This window comes from Protopterus annectens, chromosome 5.part0 (genome assembly GCF_019279795.1).
Source record: "Protopterus annectens isolate FY-2018-M chromosome 5.part0, PAN1.0, whole genome shotgun sequence".
Classification (NCBI taxonomy): domain Eukaryota; kingdom Metazoa; phylum Chordata; order Ceratodontiformes; family Protopteridae; genus Protopterus; species Protopterus annectens.
The window spans coordinates 303,023,603-303,048,097 of NC_056735.1; the positions used below are offsets into that span (position 1 = coordinate 303,023,603).

At 42.6% G+C, this 24,495-nt stretch overlaps 1 protein-coding gene across 1 annotated transcript in view; it reads left to right on the plus strand.

Moving 5' to 3' along the window:
• SMS (spermine synthase) overlaps positions 1-24,495 on the plus strand; it is a 676,859-nt gene that overhangs the window by 235,866 nt on the left and 416,498 nt on the right. The window contains exons 6-7 of the mRNA XM_044072287.1: positions 9,767-9,921; positions 23,766-23,855. Coding sequence (XP_043928222.1) covers positions 9,767-9,921; positions 23,766-23,855 — 245 coding nt within the window. The remainder of the gene's footprint in view (positions 1-9,766; positions 9,922-23,765; positions 23,856-24,495) is intronic.

Consider the following 24,495-nt stretch of genomic DNA (forward strand, 5'->3'; position numbering starts at 1 on the left):
CCACCACTTCCCAAAGCAGGGTCATTGTGCCAATACCCCAAGACTCCGATCACCTTCATTTTGCCTCAGCTCTGAGATGAGTAGGCCCTCCTCCCTCTGCACTCCAAGGTCATCTCACAAGACAATATGAAGTTTGCTCAGACTTTAGTCTCTTCTTCACGATGACTGGACACTGTCCGAGCAACTATCCATATCAGTGGCCCCTACCTTTAAAAAAGAAAATCAAAATATTCTTCCTAAGGCATTAAACTCTGACTCAAAGGCAGGTGAACTGTTGTGTGGACCAAATAACTGGTGCATTGAAGGCATACTAATCTATGCCTCCCTACCAAAGGATTCTCATTTGGAGACCCCCTTCTGCAGGATAAAGGATTTCCTGAAGTGCAAGATTAAGGATTAATGTGATATCCAGAAAAGGTGGTATTGAGAGTTTCAGGGTTTACTAGAGCCAAGACGCTTATCTGTTGCATCATTGATTGAAGTTTGAAGGATGCATTCACCAAGGTATTTTTGGATCCAGACTCCTTACCCCCTCCCAAGCTTACAGGAAGCTAGACCATTTTTATAGGGTTGTGAATTCCTTTACCTGTCCAAGAAGTCAGTTTCTAGTCCAGCTGTGGTGTCCATTGAGTCCAACAAGGAGTCTACTTGAGGATCCAGCCAATAATTTCCTTTTCGGCGGCAAAAGTGAAGTACTCGATTGCTTTTGGAAGGTCTGCACCATTGATGGCATTGGCTTTGAGTTTTGAATTCCCAAACTGAATGGTTAGAATAGTGATGTGAGCATACAGTTCTGGTACCCCGTAGACTGTTTAAGCATCTGGCATTGGGCAGGTGATATTTCAGCATCTGCTGCAGCACTACAAGATTCAGTAACAGTTTGTACCCTACAATGATTAGACTTCTGAACCCTGGCACTAGTCCTGGGGTCTGGACACATAATCAGTTTTTATTTATTTCTGCAATAATATACTTGCATATATTCCAAGTAAATGCAATATTTATTTATTATATCCATAATGTGTATTTAATTAACTCCAGTGCAATTTTAGATAAATAACTTGGGCATTTCAATCTGTAGTGTATTTTGTTTTACTTTGAATAAGGTAGTTAATTTAACTCTGGGGAGGGTATTTTTTTCTTATACGAGCATTGGTAAATGTCTCTGCTCTTTCTTGCATGTATTGTGAGTAGTATTTTATTTGTTTATTCCTCTACTTGTATGTGTTTCACTTATCTTTGTAATCTCAAGAATTGAGCTGATGCACGAAATTTCATTTTGGCTAAACTTGTGTAGTTCTAAATGACAGTAAAGTTTACTTTGACTTGACTTTGTCTCTCACTCATAATGCAACTGATGGATTGGCTCATGTAGCACGCATGCCTGCCTTCCTCATGTGGCTTGGAAGATGACATTAAGGTACCCTTCACAAATGCTTCCTATGATAGCTTATCTCTCTTTGGTCCTGCAGTGAAGGAAAAACTTCTGAAGTGTGAAAAGGATGGCAAGATGCTCTCTGTAATTGAAGCCCCGCAAACTTCCTACAAAAGGAATCGGAAGAGGACCAAATCTTTGAGGGTTTGAAAATCTTGGAGCCAGCCCTTTGACTCCACTTCATGCAGAGGCAGTCGAGGCACAGGCAGCCCCCTCTAGTGGACAGTGACCCAGAGGTTGATCTGGTCTGCAAAATCAGGGATACAGTGGTCCCTTTTCAGACAAGCAGTACCACTATCTCTGAAGGGTCAGATAACTGCTCCACTCTGGAGGCAGTTTGCGGCAGTTTATTCCTCCACTTGCTTACATGGATGGCCATTACACAGGAGATTTGAGAGAGGAGGACAATATCTGGAAGCTATACAGTTCCCTTTTCCCACCCTCAAATATGCCAGTCTCTGCCACTGCCAGTCATTCAACCCCATCAATGAAAAGCAGTTGAATTTTTTTCTGTTAGAAAAAGAGCCATCCAGGAGGTCCTCGCTGACCAGTGAGGATCAGAAGATTTCTGAAAATTTTTTGGTACCAAAGAAGAAAAACCAGGACCTCAGTGGTTTAAATCTCCATGTAGCAAAAATCACTTTCAAAATGGTCATGGTGCAAGTGATTTTGCCATGTCTCTTGGTAGATGATTGGATGTGCTCAGTAGGTCATCTGGGTTCCTACTTCCACATCAAAATAGTGCAGTCATACAGAAGATTTCTTCTGTCTAGGTTGTAATTATTGTCAGTTGAGAGCCCTGCCCTGTGGTCTCATCACAGCCCCCTGGGTGTTTACAAAGTACATGGCAGTAATTGCAGGCCATCTGCTTCTCAGAGGGATTTGCATGTTTCCATATTTTGACATTTAGCTCTTTGCTGCTACGACAACAGAATTTCTCATCATAGCCAAAAAGCATTTGCTTCAGCTCTGCGAGTCTATGGGTGTAACTGTAAACTGTGACAGTTCAAACCTTCATCCCATTCAGAACATTGCTCACCTCAACCATTATAAGCTTAGGTATTGTATCCAGATCCTGGGCCTCCATTGGAGACACCATCTTTGGGGGTCTCCTGTCATGATTCCACTCAGCTTGATAGGTAGCTTGGGATTCTGAACGATTAATCATATTGGACAGACGGGATGATAAAGATGTGGTAGTTGTATACTTAACATAACACCATATTCTTTCACTCAGGTCTGTACAATATGGCCTCCCTCCCTGCATCCCCTTCCAAATTGTAATTTTTCTGAGAACCTGAAGGGTCTTTGTGAAGCTTTAGTATCTGCTCCATAACTAGGCAACAAACTGAATCTGAGGAAAGATGCTACCCTAGAAGATCATGGAAGGGAAAAGATGAAAGGAGCCCGAGGTTAAAGGATTGTTTGTGCTGGATCAGATCTAGCAAGTGTATCAAAGACCCATTAATTGTATCTGATAGACCTTGATAAAAAGATCCATTGTTATGATAAGTATATCACTACTAGTTTTTATTTCCTGCCAAATACAGTAGAAACTGCTGTTAGTTTTCCCTTTGACCAGAGACAAACGAGGAATGGCAGATAAGTGGGAAGAAAGACCATTTCAAAAGAAAATGTTAGGCTGACCAAAGAGAAATCCTGGGGGCCATCAGGACCAGGACTGCTCAAGGGAACAGCTGTGACTCAGCATAGGGCCACCCCTACTGCAAATGCACCTTCTCCTTCCATCACCACTTAAAAATAGGAGCACTTTTGCCACCATTTGTAAAAGCAGGAGAAAATCATTCAAGTAATTTGGGTTCTAAGAATCTTGTAACAAGGATACAGGCTGCAGTGCATAAAAAAAGAACAAGATCATTTGGTATCCAGTATACCCATAAAACTGTATTTAATCAAACCCATAATTGGACCCTCTGAGAAGAGAGTTTGTGGAAAGAGAGGTAGTCAGGAAGAAAGCACAGGGTTTCTATTCCCAGGAAGTATGTCCCGTGGGAGGCCGATTTTAGACTTGTCAAGTTTAAACCTGTCCTTTTCCCCCCAAACCTTTGTAGTTTCTCTAGACATGAAGGATATCTATCTCCACACACATACAGATAGAACAGATGGGCAGCACCTGAGATTCAAAACACAGGTGCTCACTATCTTGTGGTTTATCTACTTCATTAGTGTTGTTTATACAATGCCTGACTCCAGTAATTGCCTACTGTAGATCCAAGGGCATCCATATTTATTCCACTTGTGTGACTACCATGTACAGTCCCCAGCCCGGGAAGAGATATAGATAGCTTGTTAAACTTGCACTGGCATCTTTCTAGAGTCTTGGACGCTCTGAACCTACCCACACCACATGTGATACACTTCTGGGAGCTCTTCTGGACACACCACACCAAAGGGCATTATCTTCCTTAGAGAAGATATTATTACTAAACTCATTTCATCTTCTCAGCACAGCAAAACCAAGTTGCTGTCAGGGAATTCTTTAGGTCAATGAGTGTGGGGGTACATGACGACGTTCTCAATTCTAATTGTCCCCTTCCAAGAATTCTCGTACTGTGTTATTCTAAGGCCTAGAAAATGGCCCTACTGATGCCCCTATGCAAGGGAAGCTGTATGACTTGCCCTGGAAATTATAGCTCAAAGGCTTAAATCTAATATGTGACATTAATGGAACCTGCTGGAGAGGCAGGTTTGTTTCCCAGAGGCCGCCCTATGTCTGGAATAGATGCCCCATACATGTCAAAGTACGTTGCTGACCCTCTTCAGGTACAGCCTTGATGAATGGATGAGAAACCACAAGTTTGTCTCAATGGTTTTACCTGTGTCCCTCAATGACAGGAGCGACAGGTGCTGATTTGAGGTTTCTTTTTTTGGGGATAAACTCTTGGCTAGGCTTGTAAGGGCCCTAGGGCCGTTAGCCTCGTAACATCCTATGATCAATTAGTCTTAACAGCATCATCTTTAAAGTAATGGAATGTGTTGTTATGAAACATGACTGGCTGTTTTCACCCCAAACCAGTTTAACTTTGTGAAAAGCTGGTCATGCATACTGAATGTGGTAGTTTGAGTAGGTTATCAGTTGCTACCTTGATCTAGCCAAGACCTTTGATACATCTCACACTCAGGAATTATTGGGAAGCTTACCTGTTTGAGTTTTAACCTCTTTGTAACCCGTTAAATGGATAACTGCATCACAGATGGAACATGGACATTCAGGCGTGGTTTACACTTTTAAAATGTTTACCAGTGACGTCCTACCTTCCGTACTGGGTTCACTTCTCTGTAGTGTATATTTTGTGGACATCTGGAATCTGTGGTTAAGTTTGCATGACTTCAGACCTGATATTGTCATTAACTTTTAAGATAATGATCCTATATATCATGGAAGAGGTCCTGACCCACACACAGTCCTGGTGCCAAGATCATGGACTTAAGTTCAACACAAACAAAAAAAATACACAATTACATCTACTGCTTAAATGATATTTCTCTCAAAGCTGATACCATCATTGGAGATCTTGTTACATTTTTTTGACTCTTGACAAACCTGTAACTGTTTGCTAACTAGAACATTTTTCTAATTAAATTATTGTCTCCCTGTACTATATTCCTTCCTAATTAGGCCCATGTAGGACATAATGCCCGCTTTGACATCTCCCTATCAAAATATAATTATGCTGCTTGAAAAATCAGTGTTTACTAACCAGGAAGATTCCAGGTATGCTCCTAAATTATGTGGAGTGTCTAGAAGTCTCTCATCCCTTTACTCTTTTTCTCTAACAGACTCCTACTTGTAGACCTGTGCTTGGCCTGCACATTCCCTAAATGACCTATTTCTACTTGACCTCTTCTATACTCCTACCCCCCCCCGCCCCCCGCAATACCTGCTCTAAGGACCTTAATCTGCATCATAATAAGTTGTTTTAGGGATAGATCTTTCCCAGAGGTTACTATTTCTGTGGTATAAACTTCCACTACATGCCAATTTCCCTGCCCCTCTTTAAAGTTAACCTTGATGAGTGGATTGTGATCCATAAATTTGCTGCCAAGACTATCTTTCCAGGCCCTTCTTGCTCTCTGTTGTCAAGTAATAGGAATTGCAATGGCTGGACTCCAAATGTTGTTGTGTTGGACTGATTGCCTAGTCCACACCGTTGTACCTGTGCTCTTTAATATTTTCCTGCTTGCATACATTTGTGTTTCTAGTTTTGTAACAAAAAAAATGTTTGAGAAACAGAGGTAAGAACGGTTGCATTAAATTTCACAACACCCTGGGTAATAACTCAGCAGTATGTGGTGACAGATGTCTTTAAAAGGCAGGTTGATGACGTTAAAAGGCAGGTTGATAGATGTCGTTAAAAGGTAGGTTGATAGATGTCGTTAAAAGGTAGGTTGATAGATGTCGTTAAAAGGTAGGTTGATAGATGTTGTTAAAAGGTAGGTTGATAGATGTCGTTAAAAGGCAGGTTGATGTCGTTAAAAGGCAGGTTGATAGATGTCGTTAAAAGGCAGGTTGATGTCTTTAAAAGGTAGGTTGATAGATGCCATTAAAAGGTACATTGAATTAACTGATAGGAGGAAGCACTGATGTAAATTTTTGAATCTTGATGGGAATTGTCTGAAAGTTAATTGGAGAAAATGAACCCTTTTCTAGAGCAGGTTGTCATTCTCTCTGTACCTAGATTTGTTTAATCAGTTACTGATGAGTGGGTGGTAAAGGACAGTCTGGCTTTGGCTAGAGGATTCAGTTCAGAATTTCAAGAACTGCATATTTCACAGCTGTTGGGTTTTCTCCTGCGAGCACTAGCATTTCATTTTCTTAGAATCGCATTCTGCTGGTCTTTTAACAATTTACTAACGTGCCCTGTAGTTTCGTTCCTGCATCAGTGATGTTTACAAAATGCCTGATTCCAGTAATTGCCTACTGTAGCACCAGGGATCTTATCCTTTGCATAGCCTTTTCAGCCAAGACCCAGACCACAGTGGCAAGGGTATGTGTAGTACTTATAGACAGCTGGCCATTTATCCGACATCTATTTGGGATGTAGGAGGAAACTGGAATATGTGGAGAGAATGTAAACAATTGGAAAAATAGGCATTTGAGATGATATTTTGAGTACATGTGTTCACTCAGAAGTTAAGTTAGAACATTAGCCCTTCTGCATCCCTTAGTGTACCAGTAGGGGTGTCTCCTTTGCCAGTTCTAATCTCCATTTCTGCTGGCACTCTTCTAGTGCTTTTTAGCAACTTGTACCATAATTAAACAAGACCTCAGTATCTGAATCACTGGTTGAGTTTATGTATGGATTGTGTAAAAGTTCCTCGTGCACCCTCTTCATTTTCACTCCTTCCCAAACCAGATCCTGTGTAGCAATTATTTTATTGCTGCTGTTCACAGGCAGGGGGGAGTTATATCCAGTCGTGAGCAAAAGCTTTCAAAATAACCAGGTCTGTGGCTATGTGTTGTGGTATTCCTAGCATAATGTCTTGGTTTTGGTAATTCCACTGTTAACATGTGGCATGGAAAACAGGATGCAACCATTTAGCAACTTAAACAATACTGCTGCCATTCTTAGGAAAACATGCCAAAGTCCTTAAGTCACTGTTATTAATAAACTCAGGATTGTGCTTTTGCTGTGCGTATTTGAACATCTGATAATTTTTGTGTATGTATTAAGATAGCAGGTTTTATTGGCTTTTGGTATTTTTGAGATATTACACTTGCTGTTACTGTCAATGAATCTAAAGGTTCGTATCTCAATTAGATATTTCATAGAGATGATATGGAGTTACACTGCCAGGTAAGTTAAAGCATTCTTGATGCTTACAAATATCAGGTGTAAAGGCTAGGAAGTGTACCAGTGTCACCATGTGGACTCCCATCTGGGTATTTCATTTTCATGAAAAATGTTTACCTTGGTTTATTTAAGAACACACTGACTTCTAAATCCTAAATGATTATCTTCTTCTGGGCCTTTTTACTTGAAAATATAGTTGAGAGAAGAGAAACAATTGGTTAAAAATTGCACTGTTTTGTTCTTGATGTGTGTAGGTAAATGATTTTAATAATTTTGTCTGGAGTGCTTAATGCACTTTATAAAGTTCATAACTGCCTAACTGAAAATTGAGATGCGGCTGTCCTTAATTGTGTTTTGAAGTTCTCGGCCCTAAAATAATTCATGCTTGCATTTTGTGAACTTAGGACTTTGTATTGGTGGCCTGCTAACGTGGACTGTTTTAACTAAGCACTTATGGTAGGCACTTTTAAGGGAGAATGACCGGCATAGGTGAACCTTTAGGATCTGTGAACATTGTTTCTTCCAGCTAAGACCGTATAATAGTTAACTGATGCTGCAGAAAACTGTCTGGATCATCCTAAGAAAAGGACAGCTCATCAAATAGCACAACAGTGATTTTTTACTGAATATTTTCTTAGAAATTTTTTGTGAGAAGGTGTTAATTGTGGTGATGGGGGGAAAACTACATCTAAAAGTCAAGATTTATTTTGGAACAAATGCATTTTGCTTTCTACACTTGTAAATTGTGCATCCTGTGAACTTTTGATTCCCTTACCTCTTCAGACAAGAATAATGATTCCTCCCCACTAACTTTTATAAACACACACAAAATCTTAATTATTGGTGGTGATGGGGGGAAAACTACATCTAAAAGTCAAGATTTATTTTGGAACAAATGCATTTTGCTTTCTACACTTGTAAATTGTGCATCCTGTGAACTTTTGATTCCCTTACCTCTTCAGACAAGAATAATGATTCCTCCCCACTAACTTTTATAAACACACACAATATATATGAATGCATAATTTGGAAAATCTTAATTATTCTAATATTGGGATGTTTCATTCTCACTAATACAGCTGGTAAGGGGAGTATGGAAATTTTAAATACTAGTTTTCACATTTCCAGATAGGTGGCAGTGTGCCCAGTGCACTTATGAGATGACATGATTTTACTTTAAATTTTCCACTTGTTTAGGTTTTTTTTTTACATATCTTAAATGGAAATGAGACAGAGCATAATTAGTTCATGAAATCAGTTCTGCTTTAATTTTTGATGTTTGCCAAGTGGGCTGTTCTCAGCACCCAAAATATGCCTAGCATTGCTTCTTTCTGCAGTTCAGAAGGGGTCACTTGCATCAGTAGCATCAGAAAATAAGTTTGAAAATTTTTTTTATTAGCCCACTTGCTCCTACTGCAACTGGAAATGTATGTTCATCCTTATTCCACATTGCTGTAGTTTTTTTCTACGCCTTGACATTTTACAAATTTGTTTTTCAGTTTGTAAGACGTAGTCACTGGATGTAGTAGTTTTGATAATCAATGTTGCTTTTGGCTTTTCTCTTGAACTGCATTATCCAGGCTGTTTGCCTCTACCATTTTAGCCACTGGTATGGGATAATCTCTTGTGATCGTTGCTTCATTTTTAGTAGTCCTTTGTGGTGCATGCTTCTAGTTCCTCTCATATTACCTGTATGGTGTAATGTTTATACGGTCTCCACTGTAACAATCTTGCTATATTTTTCTGTATACAAATCTTTCATCCATAAATGTATCGTGATCTGCAACAATATGCACAACTGTTTCTAGTTCTGTTCTGCAGACACCTACGTATGGGATTGTATGTTGTTACTAGATATCGGAGAGCTCATCATAGTGCATGCTTTACAACTTGAGGTTGTAATTGTTCAGTTTCTTCTTTTTCCACTTCACATACATGTGACTTGTTTCATCTTCAACTGTTGTTGAATTTTTCAAGGTTCCAGTCTTCTGGTGGAGGAATTAGATGGCTTGTTTAATTGCAGATCATTCTTTACCTGAAATGCTAAGACTTCAGATTTGAGAATAACTGGGTAGTGAGTGGTGACCTATCCCACTACATAGGGACAGGTCCACTGCAGACAGTGCGTTTTTGTTGGTTTCATTTGCTTTTGAACGTCAGTCTTAAGTATGCGTTTTGCTTATATGTACACCTACTGTGGTTTGAGCTTTCTGTGCAGTAGATTCATGAGCCGAGATGATTGATTTTGAGGGCTCTTAATGGATGAGGTCTGCAGATCTTCTTATTGCGTGTTTATTACAGTGCATCTGAATCTGAATTTTGAGAAGCTGCGAATGTAAGAATAACTGAGATTTGCAGAACTGCAGTTTTTCAGCTAGGGGTAGGTTTTACAATTGGGTTTATGTTGTTATCTGCAATTTGAATGTGATCAAAATTTACGTTGGCCTTTGACAGACAGTGTTTTGGATTCTTATTTTGAGGTTCTAACTCTTACCTTACATTTAATGTTTTTCAGATTTAGCAGAAAGTGACTTGCCATATACACAAGCCATAATGGGTAGTGGCAAAGAAGACTACACTGGGAAAGAAGTCCTTATTTTAGGAGGTGGCGATGGAGGAATTTTGTATGAATTAGTCCAATTGAAACCAAAGATGGTCACTATGGTAGAAATATCCTTTTTAGAACATTTATGACTTCTGTTTTCCTGAGTGTTCAGTTATTTTCTTATTTGCAAAATTTCTTTTGCATATGTCCTGTGCAGCGAATGATTAGAGGTAAGGCATGTCTTTCTTAATTCATTCAGCTCAGTATTTGTATAGTCTTTTTTAAATAAATATTTTAACACTAATATAAAATAAATCACAGTAGCATTGTTTCATGCACTTGTATTTATATTTTAACTTTGACATTCCTTAAATTGTTCATTTTTCCTTCCCTTAAATCTCATTCCTCCTATATTGTTCCCTCAGAATCCATTTACTTTTATATAACAAGCTCTTTCATTTTTCTGAGGACCCCACCTCCATTTTTATTCTCCTTTACAGTATTCTGTACTTCAATTACAGCTGGTTTAGATTTTGATTTCCTTTTTCTAGTAATTGCTTTTCTGGCAACCAGTAGCATTAAAGTTGGTAAGGACTTGTGTCAAGGCAATTTAGAATGTATATTTCAGCTCAAAAGAATCAATTCCTTACAGTGATTTGTTGCTCCCAGCATTTGTGATGAAACACATATGCCCCCATAGTGCCTTTTTTAGGCAAGGCTCAAAGGACAAACCCACCTCCATAGACAACCCAAGGATAAAAAAACTAAAGGTAATGCTACTCAATGCCAGAAGTCTAAACCACAAGATGCACGCACTCGAGGCTCTCCTCAGTATGGAGAAAATCGATGTCTGTGCAGTAACAGAAATCTGGTTCAAGGCTCCTGAGAGCACCCCAGCACTACCAGGTTATAACTCATACCATGCGTTTCGGCCCCAAAACTCGGACCGAAGCACAAAAGGAGGGGGAGTATCTATATTCATCAAAGATACCTACACCTCCAGGTTAGTGGCACTGCACGAAACATCGGAAACCATCCATGTGCAACTAACAGCGGGCAAAACTGCCTTTCAGTTTGTAGCCTGCTACAGAACACCCTCCCTATTGCAGGAACCCCACTTGGCATTCCTGAGAACACTGGAGAATATGAAGGTCTCTCCAAAAACTATGTTATTGGGTGACTTCAACTACCCAAGCATTGACTGGGAAAACTACTGAAGCCCAAACACCCTCGCCCAAACGGTTCCTTAAATTTATAAACTCTAACGCAATGGAACAACTGGTCACCACTCCCACAAGAGGGAACAACATATTGGACCTGGTCATCACCAACATGGGGACTCTGTTTCACACCAGAGGTAAACCCCTCATTGGTAAGATCAGACCATAAACAAATTTCCCTGGACATCCATATCCCGTCCCCACCCCCAGCCAAGGAAATCACTGTAAAGAATTTCTCAAAAGCCAACTTTGCACTTCTCAAGACTGAGGTGGAATCCTTCAAAGCCCCTGGGCCAGAGGATAATACAGCCCAATCCGCAGAATCCTTTACAAATGCATTCTGTGAGCACCTGCAGGATTACTCCCGTGTCACTATTAGACAGAGGCACAGTAAACTAAACCTTAAAAAGGGCACAGTATACTCAAATCAAGGGGTGGCGTAAGCCATACAGAATCGGGCTAGGCTTATAATTGCCTCAGGGCAGATAGCCTAGTATGAACCTATGAACCTATAAATGCATGGATTGTGCTATCCCAAATAAAACCAAGACTCACTCTTCCAAAAACAGGAGACTGGTCTGGTGGACCCCGGCCATAAATAAGCTATACAACAGAAGGAGGAAGCTACTACAAAATCCCAAAAAGGGAGGGCATCTCTGATCAGTATTAGCAAGAAACTTCGATCCCTCATAAAATCATCAAAGGCTAGCTTCGAAAGAAAAATTGTCCTAGACACTAAAGATAATCACAAGGCCTTCTTTAGTTATGTCAGGAACATGGGCGGAAACTCCCAGATCTGCTCTGAATTGTTGCATAACGGTACAAAATATACCGAACCTACAGACATAGCCAACATCCTGGCAGACAGATTCAGCACAAACTCCCCCCCCCTTCCCCCCCAAAGGAGCAAATGCCTATCCCAACTGAATGTAACCTCCCTGACATCACAGATGCACAGGTGAAAGCTGCCCTCTCCAAAGCAAAAAACATCTGTGGGACCGGATGGTGTCCCAGACTGTGTCTTACACGAGCTCCAAGAAGAACTGAACCCTCACATTAAGTCACTGTTCAAACTTAGCCTTACTACAGTATATGTGCCCAAAGAATGGCATACAGCTACAGTGGTCCCACTCCACAAAGGTGGTGCCACAACGGACCCCGGAAACTATCGCCCCATAAGCCTGACTAGTCTGGTCTGTAAAGCTATGGAGCGTATTATCATGGAACTCCTAAACAAAGACATTGGGAGCCTCCAGACACTGTACCCTACCCAATTTGGCTTTGTTAAGGGCAGATCTTGCCTCTTAAACCTAGTTGATTTCTTTGAGACAGTTACCAAAGCCATAGATGAGGGCAAGGTAGTCCACACAGCCTACCTTGGCCTTGCAAAAGCCTTTGACACAATACCCCGCTCGGGCATCATAAATAAGCTTACCAGCTTAAATATCAACCCCTATATCACAAGATGGGTTGCAAACTGGCTCAGAGATAGAACCCACATGGTCAGAATCGCAGGTGCCATGTCCGAATCCAAACCAGTTACAAGTGGCGTCCCACAGGGCTCAGTTCTGGGACCTCTCTTGTTCGGTATATACTTCTCTGAGGTTCAGGCTAACACGGGGGGGATTATGGCTGACAAAGTTCGCAGATGACTGCAAACTGGGGGCCATAATTGAATCTCCAGCTGGACACAAGCATCTTCCAAAAAGGTCTCACAGAGACGGATGCTTGGTGCCAGAGCCACGGCCTCAAGCTAAATGCTAAAAAGTGCATAGTCATCCCCTTTGGGAAAAACAAGGTGCCCACAAAATACCACATAGGTGGTAATCCATTAAGTACGGAAGAAGTAATTAGAGATTTGGGGACCAACGTAGATAGTAATCTCTTCTTTGATAATCACGTTGCCAAAGTGGTTAGAAAGACCTTCTATATAGCCCACCTTATCACGAAAGGGTTCGCATCTAGATCAAGAGAGGTCATTGTGCCCCTCTACTCGTCACTCATCAGGCCCATAATTGAATACAATGCCCCTTTTGGGATGTACCTTACCTGACACCTGCAGCAACTGGAGAGACCACAAAAGTACCTCACCAAGAGGATCATGGGCTACAATGTCCTATGCAGCTCGACTAAAGAAACTCCAGCTCTACTCAGTTGCTTACCACCTACTCAGAGACGATCTATGCCTGACGTACAAAGCCATGTCAAACCCAGAATTAATGGACATGCTCCACCTCAAAAAATCCAAGTCCCTTAGAGCTACACGCTCCAGGGACCTAAACCTCAGCACAAAAATAAATAGGACATGCTGGAGGGACAGATTCATTTCCCAGAGGCACCCCTCACTCTGGAATAGAATCCCAATTCATGTTAGACATAGCCCCTCGCTGACCCTCTTCAAGCGAAATCTGGATGCGTGGATGGGAAGTCGAAAATTCACCCCTGGGATCTCTTCTGTGTCCCTGCTAGACAGAGGCACAGTAAACTAATCTTAAAAGAGTACCTTCTGTGACCTACTTTACAGAGGTACAGTAGGCTAATCTAATAGGGAGGCGGAAGCCAAATACACTCTGGCTAGGCTTATAAATGCCCTAGGGCAGATAGCCTAGTATCTACCTATGAACATTGTAGGGGAATTTTAAAGACTGCAACTGGTTGCATTCCCAGAACACATTTCTAATTACCTGCATCTTCTTTCCCATCATATCTCCAACATTTGCTATCTACCTGAGGAAAACTTCCCTGAATTCTCATTGAGGTATAAAAAATACCCATGCAAACGCTTCATGCAAAACTCCCAATGCTTATAGACTTTGTTGCATACTTAACCATATACTGTCCATTGTTCCTTGGTAGAATGCCTTTCCAACTCTTTTGTAACCTCCTCAGATTGATTCTTATAGTTGGCATGTAATGTTTTATATACTCTAATTTTCCATTGTTTTCTCCAGTAAATTCCAGCTGGCTTTTGCCTGTTTTCTATATCCTTACTTGCAGCCCTCCCTATTGGTGAACTCTCCTTTTTATTTCTATATTGGCTTAGTTCTTCGACTATTTAGTTCTGCCTTACAAATGTAATGTTCTGTATGGCTTTATTCATGTATCCTATCCTGTCTCCTTTTCATCATAGTCTCGCAATTCACAACCTTCTGCTTGTGTAATATATAAGTATCCCTTCATATCAGGTGATCCTAAACCTCCTTGTTCTGTGTGTGTTGGGGGAGTTCTACACTTATCCCACTTAACTCTTGCCAGTCTGTTTATAATCTTGGTGTTTATTATGTTTTACATGTGTGCTTTCACTGACCATGCCATGAACTGTGTTTACACTTTGTTATGCAAAAGTTAAATGTAACAAGAGTTTATCAGTGCAGTGTTAAGGATGAGAAAAGTGAGGTAAAATGGACATGCAGTACACTTTTAAAGTAAGATTCACAGAAGCATTCCCTTTTAAACTTAAATAGAAGTGGGTTGTGTATTAATTTTACATAGTTTGATGTTTTCATGCTTTGGTTGAGTGGCTTCTTTAGATACTTAATGTCTGCTTTGCACTGCATTGTTAGTAGTACTGGAAACCTGGTTCTTTATCTTTACTAATTGTAAACTCTGCTGTCGCTTTCTCTGTTTGGAACTTTTGCTGCAGAATCTCTTGTGTGGGAGTTTTATTGCAGTGTGTTTTCCTCTTACTGTTTGACAGTCTCACTGCAATATTTTGCTTCCTGGCAATTGTTATATACTGTTTTTGCAACAGTTTAGACTGTGAGTGGTGTGTATATAAATATCAGCGGTTGTGTTTGTGCAGCTTGGATATTCAAAACAGCTATTTTTGTGCTTCTTAAACTTATAAGTAGTTTGGTTAGAATTTTAACTCGTGACATATGTTTCCAACTACAGTGTCTCACCTGTCTAAGGAGGCTGTTAAAAATTATATCGCAATTTGGAGTGCAGTTACTGAGCTGGAAAAATGCAAACATGCCCCACAGCTGCACTGACGCTTATTGGGAGAGGTAATGGCATATCAGTGGCAGTAATACAGATGTGTGCAGTTTGATAACGAGATTTGAGAATAGGTTTCTTAGACTAAAAAAGATTTGCTTTATGAGGCATACTTTTGATTGGATTATAATTGGCAGGAAGAGTTTCTGTAGCACATTATATAATTGTTTTTGAACAAAGATAAAGTGGGATGCACTTTGGTGTTCTAGATTCAGTGCTTGCTCTTAAGCTGGTAAGCATTAACATCATGTACTGTACTTTTGCTTCAGTGAAATTTGCTTGAAATATTTTCAGAGAAAGGACATCAAGCACTGCAGCGGGCATTAAGTCACTGGTAAAGTACATTTCCTAGTGCAGAAACAATGCAATGGATTGGTCAGGCAGCTGACGTCTGTGAGACTGTGTTACCAGGTACTAGGTCTACCAGATGAGTATGGCAGGAGATCCAAATGTGCCGTATGTCGGAGCATGTTTCAGTGGGCTGAAGGCCATCCCAAGAGATGGACAGGTTAAAATAATGGAAGAAACCAAAATATTTGAAGATATTGAAGAATGTCGCATAACTTTATTTTTCCAAAAAAATGCTTTAGTAATAGGTTCATAGGTTAGTACTAGGCTAACTGCCCTTGCGAGTCATTGTAAGCCTAGCCAATTATCCCTTGTGAGACTCAAACCCTGCATCTTGTGTTTGTAAGGCAAACACCTTAACCATTAAGCCACCCCTATAGAGATTAAGCTTTGACTGATATTGCATGCACACACTGTGGAGAAAAATGGCTAGACAAGCTATGTCAGTAAACGGAGTCAGAAAAACCTTGCACACTGACAAAGCTAGTAATATGTCTTTTAGGTTTGGAGATGGAAAAGTGCAGTACTCCACCCTCCAGGAAGCTGAAAATACCAGCAAAACTAAAACATGTTAAATGTGTTACTGAAATGGAAATTGTTCCAGTTGACATGTTCTTGTTGCTAAATATGATGCCCTTAAAAAAGGTAGGAAGAGACATGAGCATGGAAAATGGCAAAGTGGAACTGTTTAAACTACCAATGACTCAAGTCTGTAGCTGTGGACATTACTGCATCAACATTCTAGGTACAGGTCTTGAGAAAGTGAATTTTGTGAGAATGAGGTCCTCTGTTTCAGAGAACTTCACCATAGAGTTGAAACAAAAGATGTTATGTAGTCCAATCTCGCCTACATTCTTACCCGTGGGTTGGGCTTCGTCTCGGCCATACTTTTTAGCTCAAAGTCTTTCTATTGGCTGGGCTAAGATAGTATCCCATGCTGCACTGCTCTCTATCCCCATATCTCGTTTGCCGCTATTGTAGCTCGGAGGTGTTCTCACTCTTGGCTGTGGCTAAGTACCCTTTTTCTTCTTGTATCAGAAGTTTCTTTGCAATAAAGCTATTTTAATAGCTATTGTGTGTGTTCTTGTCTGTATTGTGGAAAAGTTGTGTTTTTTCTTGATTGCGTATTGTGTGGTATCCCACTAGCTGTTTCCAATGGGCTAGACCCATTTCAGTTAGAGGACCTAGTCTGTCCCCTTGCTTTCCTTGTGTGCTAAAGTTTTCCCATGGACTAAAACCATTTAAATTAGAGGAATTAGTCCTCCCCCCTTGTATTTGTGTCTGAGGATCGTTTGAGTTACAGATCTTGTGGTGTTCTGTCTGTTGTTTGGCTTGTTCCCACGCTTGTGACTTTTTTGACCGTTGGTCTATTTTTTTCAGTTTTGTTGTTTTAACTATGTCCAAAGATACTAAGGAGCATAAGCCCTCAGGCTTGGTGCTCCAAGTGCAGTTATAAAATGTCCATTACGGATGGACACTCGATTTGTGTGTACTGTCTGGGAGTGATTCATCTCCAGGAATCGTGCAGTTTCTGTCATGCCTTTAGTCCGCGTGTTCTTCAGGAAAGGAAGAACAAATTGATTTTGAAGGGACTTCTGAAACCCTCCTTCGAGGAGGGTCTGGAGAGTGCTTCCAGCTCTAAGGCTAAATCTTCAAAAGCAAAAAAGCGATATCCGGCTCTGTTTCCTCGGAGCCACCGGAGAAAATAGCAAAGTCTTCATCAACATCCTCGGCTCCATTGTCCTCGGGGCCGCAGGAAGTGTCAGTGGTTATGGAACCTGCTTCGGCTCCAATTTTCTTGGAGCCTGTTCGTAGCCGGTCACCTAGCATTAGGCCAGTGTCCCCTCCTTGCAGGTCCCCTTCAGAGAGGAGGTCTCGATTTCCTTCCCTGTCCTCCAAATCTTCCAGGACTTTATCAGATATGGACGTTGATAGAGTGGTGCAGAGACTTCTTCAGTCACCAGTACTGGCAAAATTGTTCTCGGCTCCGACCCAGTCTGCTCCGGAGCCAGTCCCTCAACCTGCATCGATACTTCCTTCTCCGAGCACATCTCAGCTTTCGGAACCAGAGTGCTTGGCTCCGTGTGATGTCCCTAGGTAGGTTCCGACAGCCCTTCCTGGCTTATCGGTTCCGACCCCATCGGCGCCATCCACTGGGTTCAGGACTCTGGATTCTTTGGTCGGACCCGAGGGAGAGGCTTCGGGACACCTCTCTGCTCCTAGTCTCCTTCTCGGCGCGAAGGTGCAGGGAAGCCTGACTCCTGTCTCTGCTTCAGAGGCTGGTCGTTCTTTGGATCTGGGAGGACCAGCCTTCGAGGCCATGCGGAGTGCGCTGGCCAGATTGTCAGCTGCGTCATACGGGTCGGTCATTCTATCCCCTACAACACCGGTGCAGGTCTCTGATCACCATCTATCTCTGGACAGCGGAGCCCCAAGGCCTCAGGGTACCCCCCCATGAGTGGTCCCCATATTTCTGAGGGCCCCTCAGTTTTTGCCTGAGGAGCCACCCAGAAAGAAAACTTGTAAAAGGAGAAACGGAGATTCTCAGGATGAGTCTCTCACATCAGACACCAGCCTCGAGGAATCTGAGGGGGTCCCCTAAGTCATCCTCTGAGAATGTTTCTTTCTCTGACATCCTAGAGATTTAGAAGAAAAGAGGTGACTGGCCATCCAAAGCCCCCTCCAAGGAGGAGTTGGTCTTCCTGGATGCGCCTTTGTCATTTTGTGGAGGCCTTCAAGTCTTCTTTCACCAACGCCCCGTTTGATGGTTCCTCTTTGTGCAGAACCAACGTGAAAGACACTCTCACTAGGTGCGAGCAGGAGGGAAAAACTCTGTCTGCCATCCCTCTAGGCTTACCCCAAGGCCCAGAGGGGTGGCAAAATGTGGTTCAAAAAAATCAGAGTTTTTTTCCCGGTGCGCAAGGTGAGCCCCCTTCCAGAGGCAGGGGGAGGGGGTGGTTATTCAGGGAGACGCCACCCTAGGGGCAGAGGAGGCCCTCACAACTCGGGAGATCGCGATTCCTTTCGTGGTTCTCCCTACCGCCGCTCCTGATGGGAGGCCCGACTGTGCATTTCCGGAGCCAGTCGGGGGTCGAATCTCATTATACCCAGAGGCCTGGCAAGATATCACCCAGGACCAATGGGTTCTACGAATAATTTCCGCAGGATATGTCATTCCCTTCTTGTCAAATCCCCCTCCAATCAAGAAAATCCCGGATGTTCCACCCAGTCAAAGGGATTACGCAGCTTCAGAAGTTTCAAAGCTTTTAGAAAAAGGAGCCATCCAACATGTCCCCTCAGACCAGATCGGGTTAGGGACTTACTCCAGATTCTTTTTGGTGCCGAAAAGGACAGGGGACCCGAGACCCATTTTGGATCTCAGCCGATTGAACACCCATGTGCAAAAGTCCAAGTTCCGAATGGTCACATTGCAGTCTATTCTCCTATTGTTGGGAAAAGAAGTGTGGATGTGCTCCATCGACCTCAAGGATGCTTACTACCACATAAAGATAGACAGGGCATCCAGAAGTCACCTAAGCTTCTGGCTGGGAGCCAGTCACTTTCAGTTTCAAGCCCTGCTCTTTGGTCTCACCACAGCCCCCAGGGTATTTACCAAATGCATGGCATTGGTGACTGCTCACTTGAGACGTCAGGGATTCCAAGCGTTTCCATATCTGGATGACTGGCTCCTTACTGCCACCACCAGGCATCTACTACTTCAGACCAGGGACGCTACTATAAACCTATGTCAACAGTTGGGCATCACATTGAACTGGGAAAAATCTGCCTTGTTGCCCTCACAGTGTGTCACTTCTATAGGCGCTGAATTAGACACCGTCCTCATGCGGGCGTTTCTACCAAGGAAAGAATCAAAGTCCAACAACAGGTTTACGCCTTACTCCCTCTGAGAAGAGTGAAGGCAAGATGGGTCCTCCAATTTTTGGGGACAATGGCTGCTACGATTATGTTAGTCCCTCTGGCAAGGTTACATATGAGGCTCCTTTAGTGGCTACTCTTCGCCCAGTGGTCTCTTCAACGTCTTCCACTTTCTCACCCTATTCTACTCGCAGACAGGTGCAAACAGGATCTCAGTTGGTGACTTTGCACCGACAACCTCAGTGCGGGAAAGCCCTTCGTTCCTGTGCCCCCGGTTGCCACGGATGCCTCCCAGATGGGGTGGGGGGGGGGGACATTATCTAGGCAGGACAGTCCAAGGCACGTGGCAAGAGCACGAGATGCATCTGCATATCAATGTCCTGGAGATGAAAGCTGTGCTACGAGCATTACAAGCACTTCCGAGTTTTCTTCCTCTCGGGACTATTGCAAACCACTCATACAATATGTCAGTAGTGTGGTATCTGAACAAGCGGGGAGGAACCAAGTCTTATCCCCTGTGCAGAGAGGCCATGCGAGTGTGGCAGTGGGCAGTGTCTTCCCAACGTTTTCTGGTGGCAGCGCACATTCCGGGGAAGTCCAGTGTGATCGCAGACAGGTTAAGCAGAGCTATTCTGATGCCTTACGAGTGGTCCCTGAACTGTCAAGTTGCGGAGCAGATCTTCCGCAGGTTAGGTCAGCCTTGCTGCGGCTTTTTTGCCAGCCCCCTCAATGCCAAATGCAGCAGCTACTTCACACTGATCCCCCCTCAGGGGAAGTCACCCAGGGATGCTCTAGTCCACGATTGGCCCTCCGGTCTACTATATGCCTTCCCTTTGGTTCCCTTACTGTCAAAGGTTATTCAGAAAGCGCAATCCTTGGGAAGCAGAATGATTCTGATTGCCCCACACTGGTCTCGTCAAATTTGGTTCCCCTTTCTCCATCCCTATCTCATGGACGCTCCTTGGATTCTGGACCCACAACCAGACTTACTGACGCACATGTCAGGGCAGCTCCATCCCTCTCTTCGGACCCTCTAGTTGACAGTCTGGCTACTCCACTTCCGTCATTAGTTAGGCTTCATCAATTTTCGCCGGAGGTGGTTCATATTTTATCTTCCTCTCATAAGCACTCGATCAGGAAGATTTATTACAGCAAATGGAAGAGGTTTTCAATCTGAGCGCATGCCAAAAAGATTGACCCTTACACAGCTCCAATTTCATCTGTATTGGAGTTATTGTCTAAGCTCTTTAACCAGGGTTCAGCGGCCGCAACCATTAAAGTCCAATTGGCGGCGATTTCTACCTTTCATGTCGCAGATGAACCTAGTCTGATGGCACACAGACTCTGTAAGCCTTTCCTGAAGGGCACTTTGTTACTTCTTCCTCTGGTATTGGAACCTGTTATGCCTTGGGACTTAAACCTTGTTATACAGGGTCTTACTTCACCCCACTTTGAGCCTGCAGCCACTTGCGATTTAAAATTCTTAACTTGGAAGACTGTCTTTTTGCTAGCCATCACGTCAGCCAGACGCGTTTCGGAGATTCAAGCTTTATCAATCAAACCCCCTTATTTGATTTTTCATAAGGACAGGGTTTCTCTCGGACCGAACCCCTCCTTTCTTCCCAAAGTAGCGTCAGTCAGTAACCTTAACCAATCTATTGAATTGCCAGTGTTTTTTCCTCAGTTCTCAAACAAGGCAGAATTCAAATTTCATCAATTGGATTTGCACAGACCATTAAGTTTTTATTTGCACAGAAGGAAAGACCTCAGAAAATGTGATCAGTTGTTTGTTTCATTTTCGGAAAACAGAATTGGGTCTCCTGTTTCCAAAGTCATGTTGTCCAGGTGGATTTCCAGTTGTATTTCTTTCATTTATACCTCAGGGGGAAAAGATTTACCATTCTGGGTGAAGGCTCATTCTACTCTGTATCTACATCTACAGCTTTTCAGGCCAGATTGTCTATGGATGATATTTGTACTGCGGCTACTTGGGCATCTCCTCACACCCTTTGTTACTCATTACAAGTTAGATGTGGTATCTAGGGGCAGGTCTTCCTTTGGTTCCACAGTGCTCAGGAGTATTTTCCACTGAGCCTCCCAGGATTTAGGTGCTGGGGACGCTGTCCCACGGGTAAGAATGTAGGCGGGATTGGACTACATAACATCAAGAAGTTATGTACTCACCATAACATTCGATGTATGTAGTCCATCTCGCCTCACATTCTTACTTACCTCCCCTCCTTCCCCCTTCTTGGAGGATCTGGAGGTTAGGTCTGGTTTCAGAGCTCGCTTCATTCTTGGTTTGTTTTTCCTTTCCTTAGGTGGTGTTATGTATGGAGAATGAGTGCTGGTGTTCGCAGCAAACTAGATCTGGGAATAGAGAGCAGTGCAGCATGGGATACCATCTTAGCCCAGCCAATAGAAAGACTTCGAGCTAAAAAGTATGGCCGAGTCGGAGCTGACATTTGGCTGCGAACCCATGGGTAAGAATGTGAGGCGAGATGGACTACATACATCGAGCATTATGGTGAGTACATAACTTCATGTATTTTTTTGAAGAGACTTCATCTTCATTTTGGCTATGCTTTATGTGAATAGACTACAGAATCTGCTTCATGGTTTAGGAAATGGGGAGCCTTGAATATATTTGTAGCTTGAAGCTAATTGTATATAGCTGATAGGTTTTGCTGAATTATAGCAGACCCAAGCCTTGATCTGTTTTTTGACATGCCTTTGATTAAAATGAGATTGTTGCTGTGGACTTTAACTTGACACCAGGTTCCCTCATGTCATCAATCAGATTACGTATCTTAGTGCTGGAAGTATTATGAATGCAATGAGATTGTTAGTAATTGTGAAGAAGTGTCTTCATTATGTAGGCACATGTGGCTTAGAGGAATAGAGTTCTGACTATGGCCCAGGTGACCTGAGATTGATTATTAGATCAGTTACTTAATGACACTGTCGGGGGGGGGGGTGCATATACCCATTCCGGTGGGGGTTGAGTGGGGTGGAGGTAGGCATGAATGCTACTGCAGTCCTTTTGGAGGAGGAGAGTTGCGTAGAGCATTTTGGAGGAGGGGCTTTCAGGTCACTAAGCCTCTGCCTGGTAGTAACCTTCATTAGTGAGCATGCAGTTATATAGGGGTAGGGGTTGAGTACCTGAGCTGATACAGGTAGTTCATCTCCCTACCTAGGCAAAGGGGTTAGGACTATTAAAATGCTCTCAGTTGCTGGGATGCTTGTGAGGGCACAGCCAGCCTTCATGGATGCCTGTACGACATCTTTGGAATTGTAGTTGCGCACACACACACACACACACACACACACACACACACACACACATAGGGATGCTTATTTTCTCTGATGGCTGTATTGAATGAGGGAAATATGCTTGATGGCTAATTTAGCAGGGAAAGGTGACCCAAAGTGCATCCTTCAGCCAGTTGGATACCGGCATTGCATTAAAACTGGGTTTTGAGATATTTGTACACTCATTTTGTTTAAAGAATACATACACCCACACAAACTACTAAACTTGCTGTACTCAGACAGCAACCAGACCGTAGTAAAATTGTCTGGGACAAGCGACTGGAAAATATTTCCTGATGTGCCTTAGTCATTCATCAGTACATAGGTAGTGGCTTAAGGCAAGCAGACGAGCACCACTGAAGCTGTAAACAAATAGGCTACTTTGTATTGTGTTAAGAGCAGTTTGTGAGCCATTCTACTGTTAAACAGCATGGGCACCCTCTGAAGCTGGCTGCGGAGGGAGAAGAATTAAAGGGGCTGAACTTGCTCACCTCTCTCCCTCTATGTAGGGGCAAGGGTGGAGCTTGTGCTTGTGTTCAGGGCACACAGTAGTGCACTGATTTCCGCAGCTGAGACCAGAGAATTGTGCACAATATGCTTATTCCAAGAGGTAGGGTCAACTGCAGGTGTATGTCACTCAGAAGTGAATGACAGTCGTGCACTATGCCCTTTGCAATTTACTCCAGGGAAGATGCTTACTGGTCAAGCAAAGGGTGTTGGGCCTATATAGAACAAAGCACTGACCTCTGCATGACTGACAGTATGATTCCTAGAGGAACGAATGGGTCATGAGGCTGTCAACCCAGAGGGACTTAATACCCCCCCCAAAAAAAGAAAAACACCATCTTTGTATATTGTTGTGCGCCCCCCCCCCCCCCCCCTCCAGTGCAAGCAGTTTGCTAATGTCGATTTACAGATCAGATAGATTCTAGTCAAGTTGTGTCTGGACAGTTTCAGTATTCTCCTACTGATGTCAGTTTAGAAATACCTTTCCACCAGGATTTCCGTATAGTTGTAGGTAATATGTTGCTGTTGAGATTCACTGTGTGGTCATTCTAAAATGTTTTACTTTACCAAAAAGGATTAAAGCAGTAAATTAAGACACACGTGAATTATTTTTGTTTTGTCTAATGATGCGATATGCTGAAGTATAGTAAATCACTACTTTAACAAAATTTGATTTAGCATAAAAACTGGTTCCTTAACAGAGCTTAAACATTGACCAAATGGTAATTGACGGGTGTCAAAAGCACATGCGCAAAACCTGCGGAGATGTCTTGGACAATCTTAAGGGTGATTGTTATCAGGTAATTGTTCTGTTGCAGTTTTCTTTATCAATGTAATACAGTCAAGAGTGTTGTGCTGAAGTGGGCCTCCAGAGAGAATCAATGTGCAGTATATTTTCGTAGTGAAAAACCTGTTTTAATGATTGTATTACTATAGTTCATTACTTATTTTTTTTATTCTTGATTAACTACTTAAACATAAGATTTGTGTGCCATTCCTGTTGATTCCATGGACAGAAGAAAGAAAATGTAACCTTAGGGATGGTGCTCATTTTAAATTCCAGTAAGTTTCAGAATCTTGTGTTTTCAGATGAAGTAGTAATATGACTGGAAACAAATGTGGGCATCTCTGAGTACATCCCAAAAAACCTGTGTTTGCTTAGTAGTGTCTGGGTTAGAGAGACTGGGTAGCAGGAATGGTTTTGAGCAGCTAGCCCTTACTAACTTATCCTTGGGGAAAGGTGGCTGTATCAGCACTCTGCACAAGGGGTAGTATTGCCATCAGCAATAGCCCTGGCAATGGTCACACTGCATAATTTCAAAGACTCCGTGTACAGTAGTGAACATGCATTTTCCCTGGTGCAGGGATTGTAGGGTTGGGCTCTCTTACCAACTGATTGGGCATTCCCTCACACCTGACTCTTTCCTGTTGAGCGAGAGA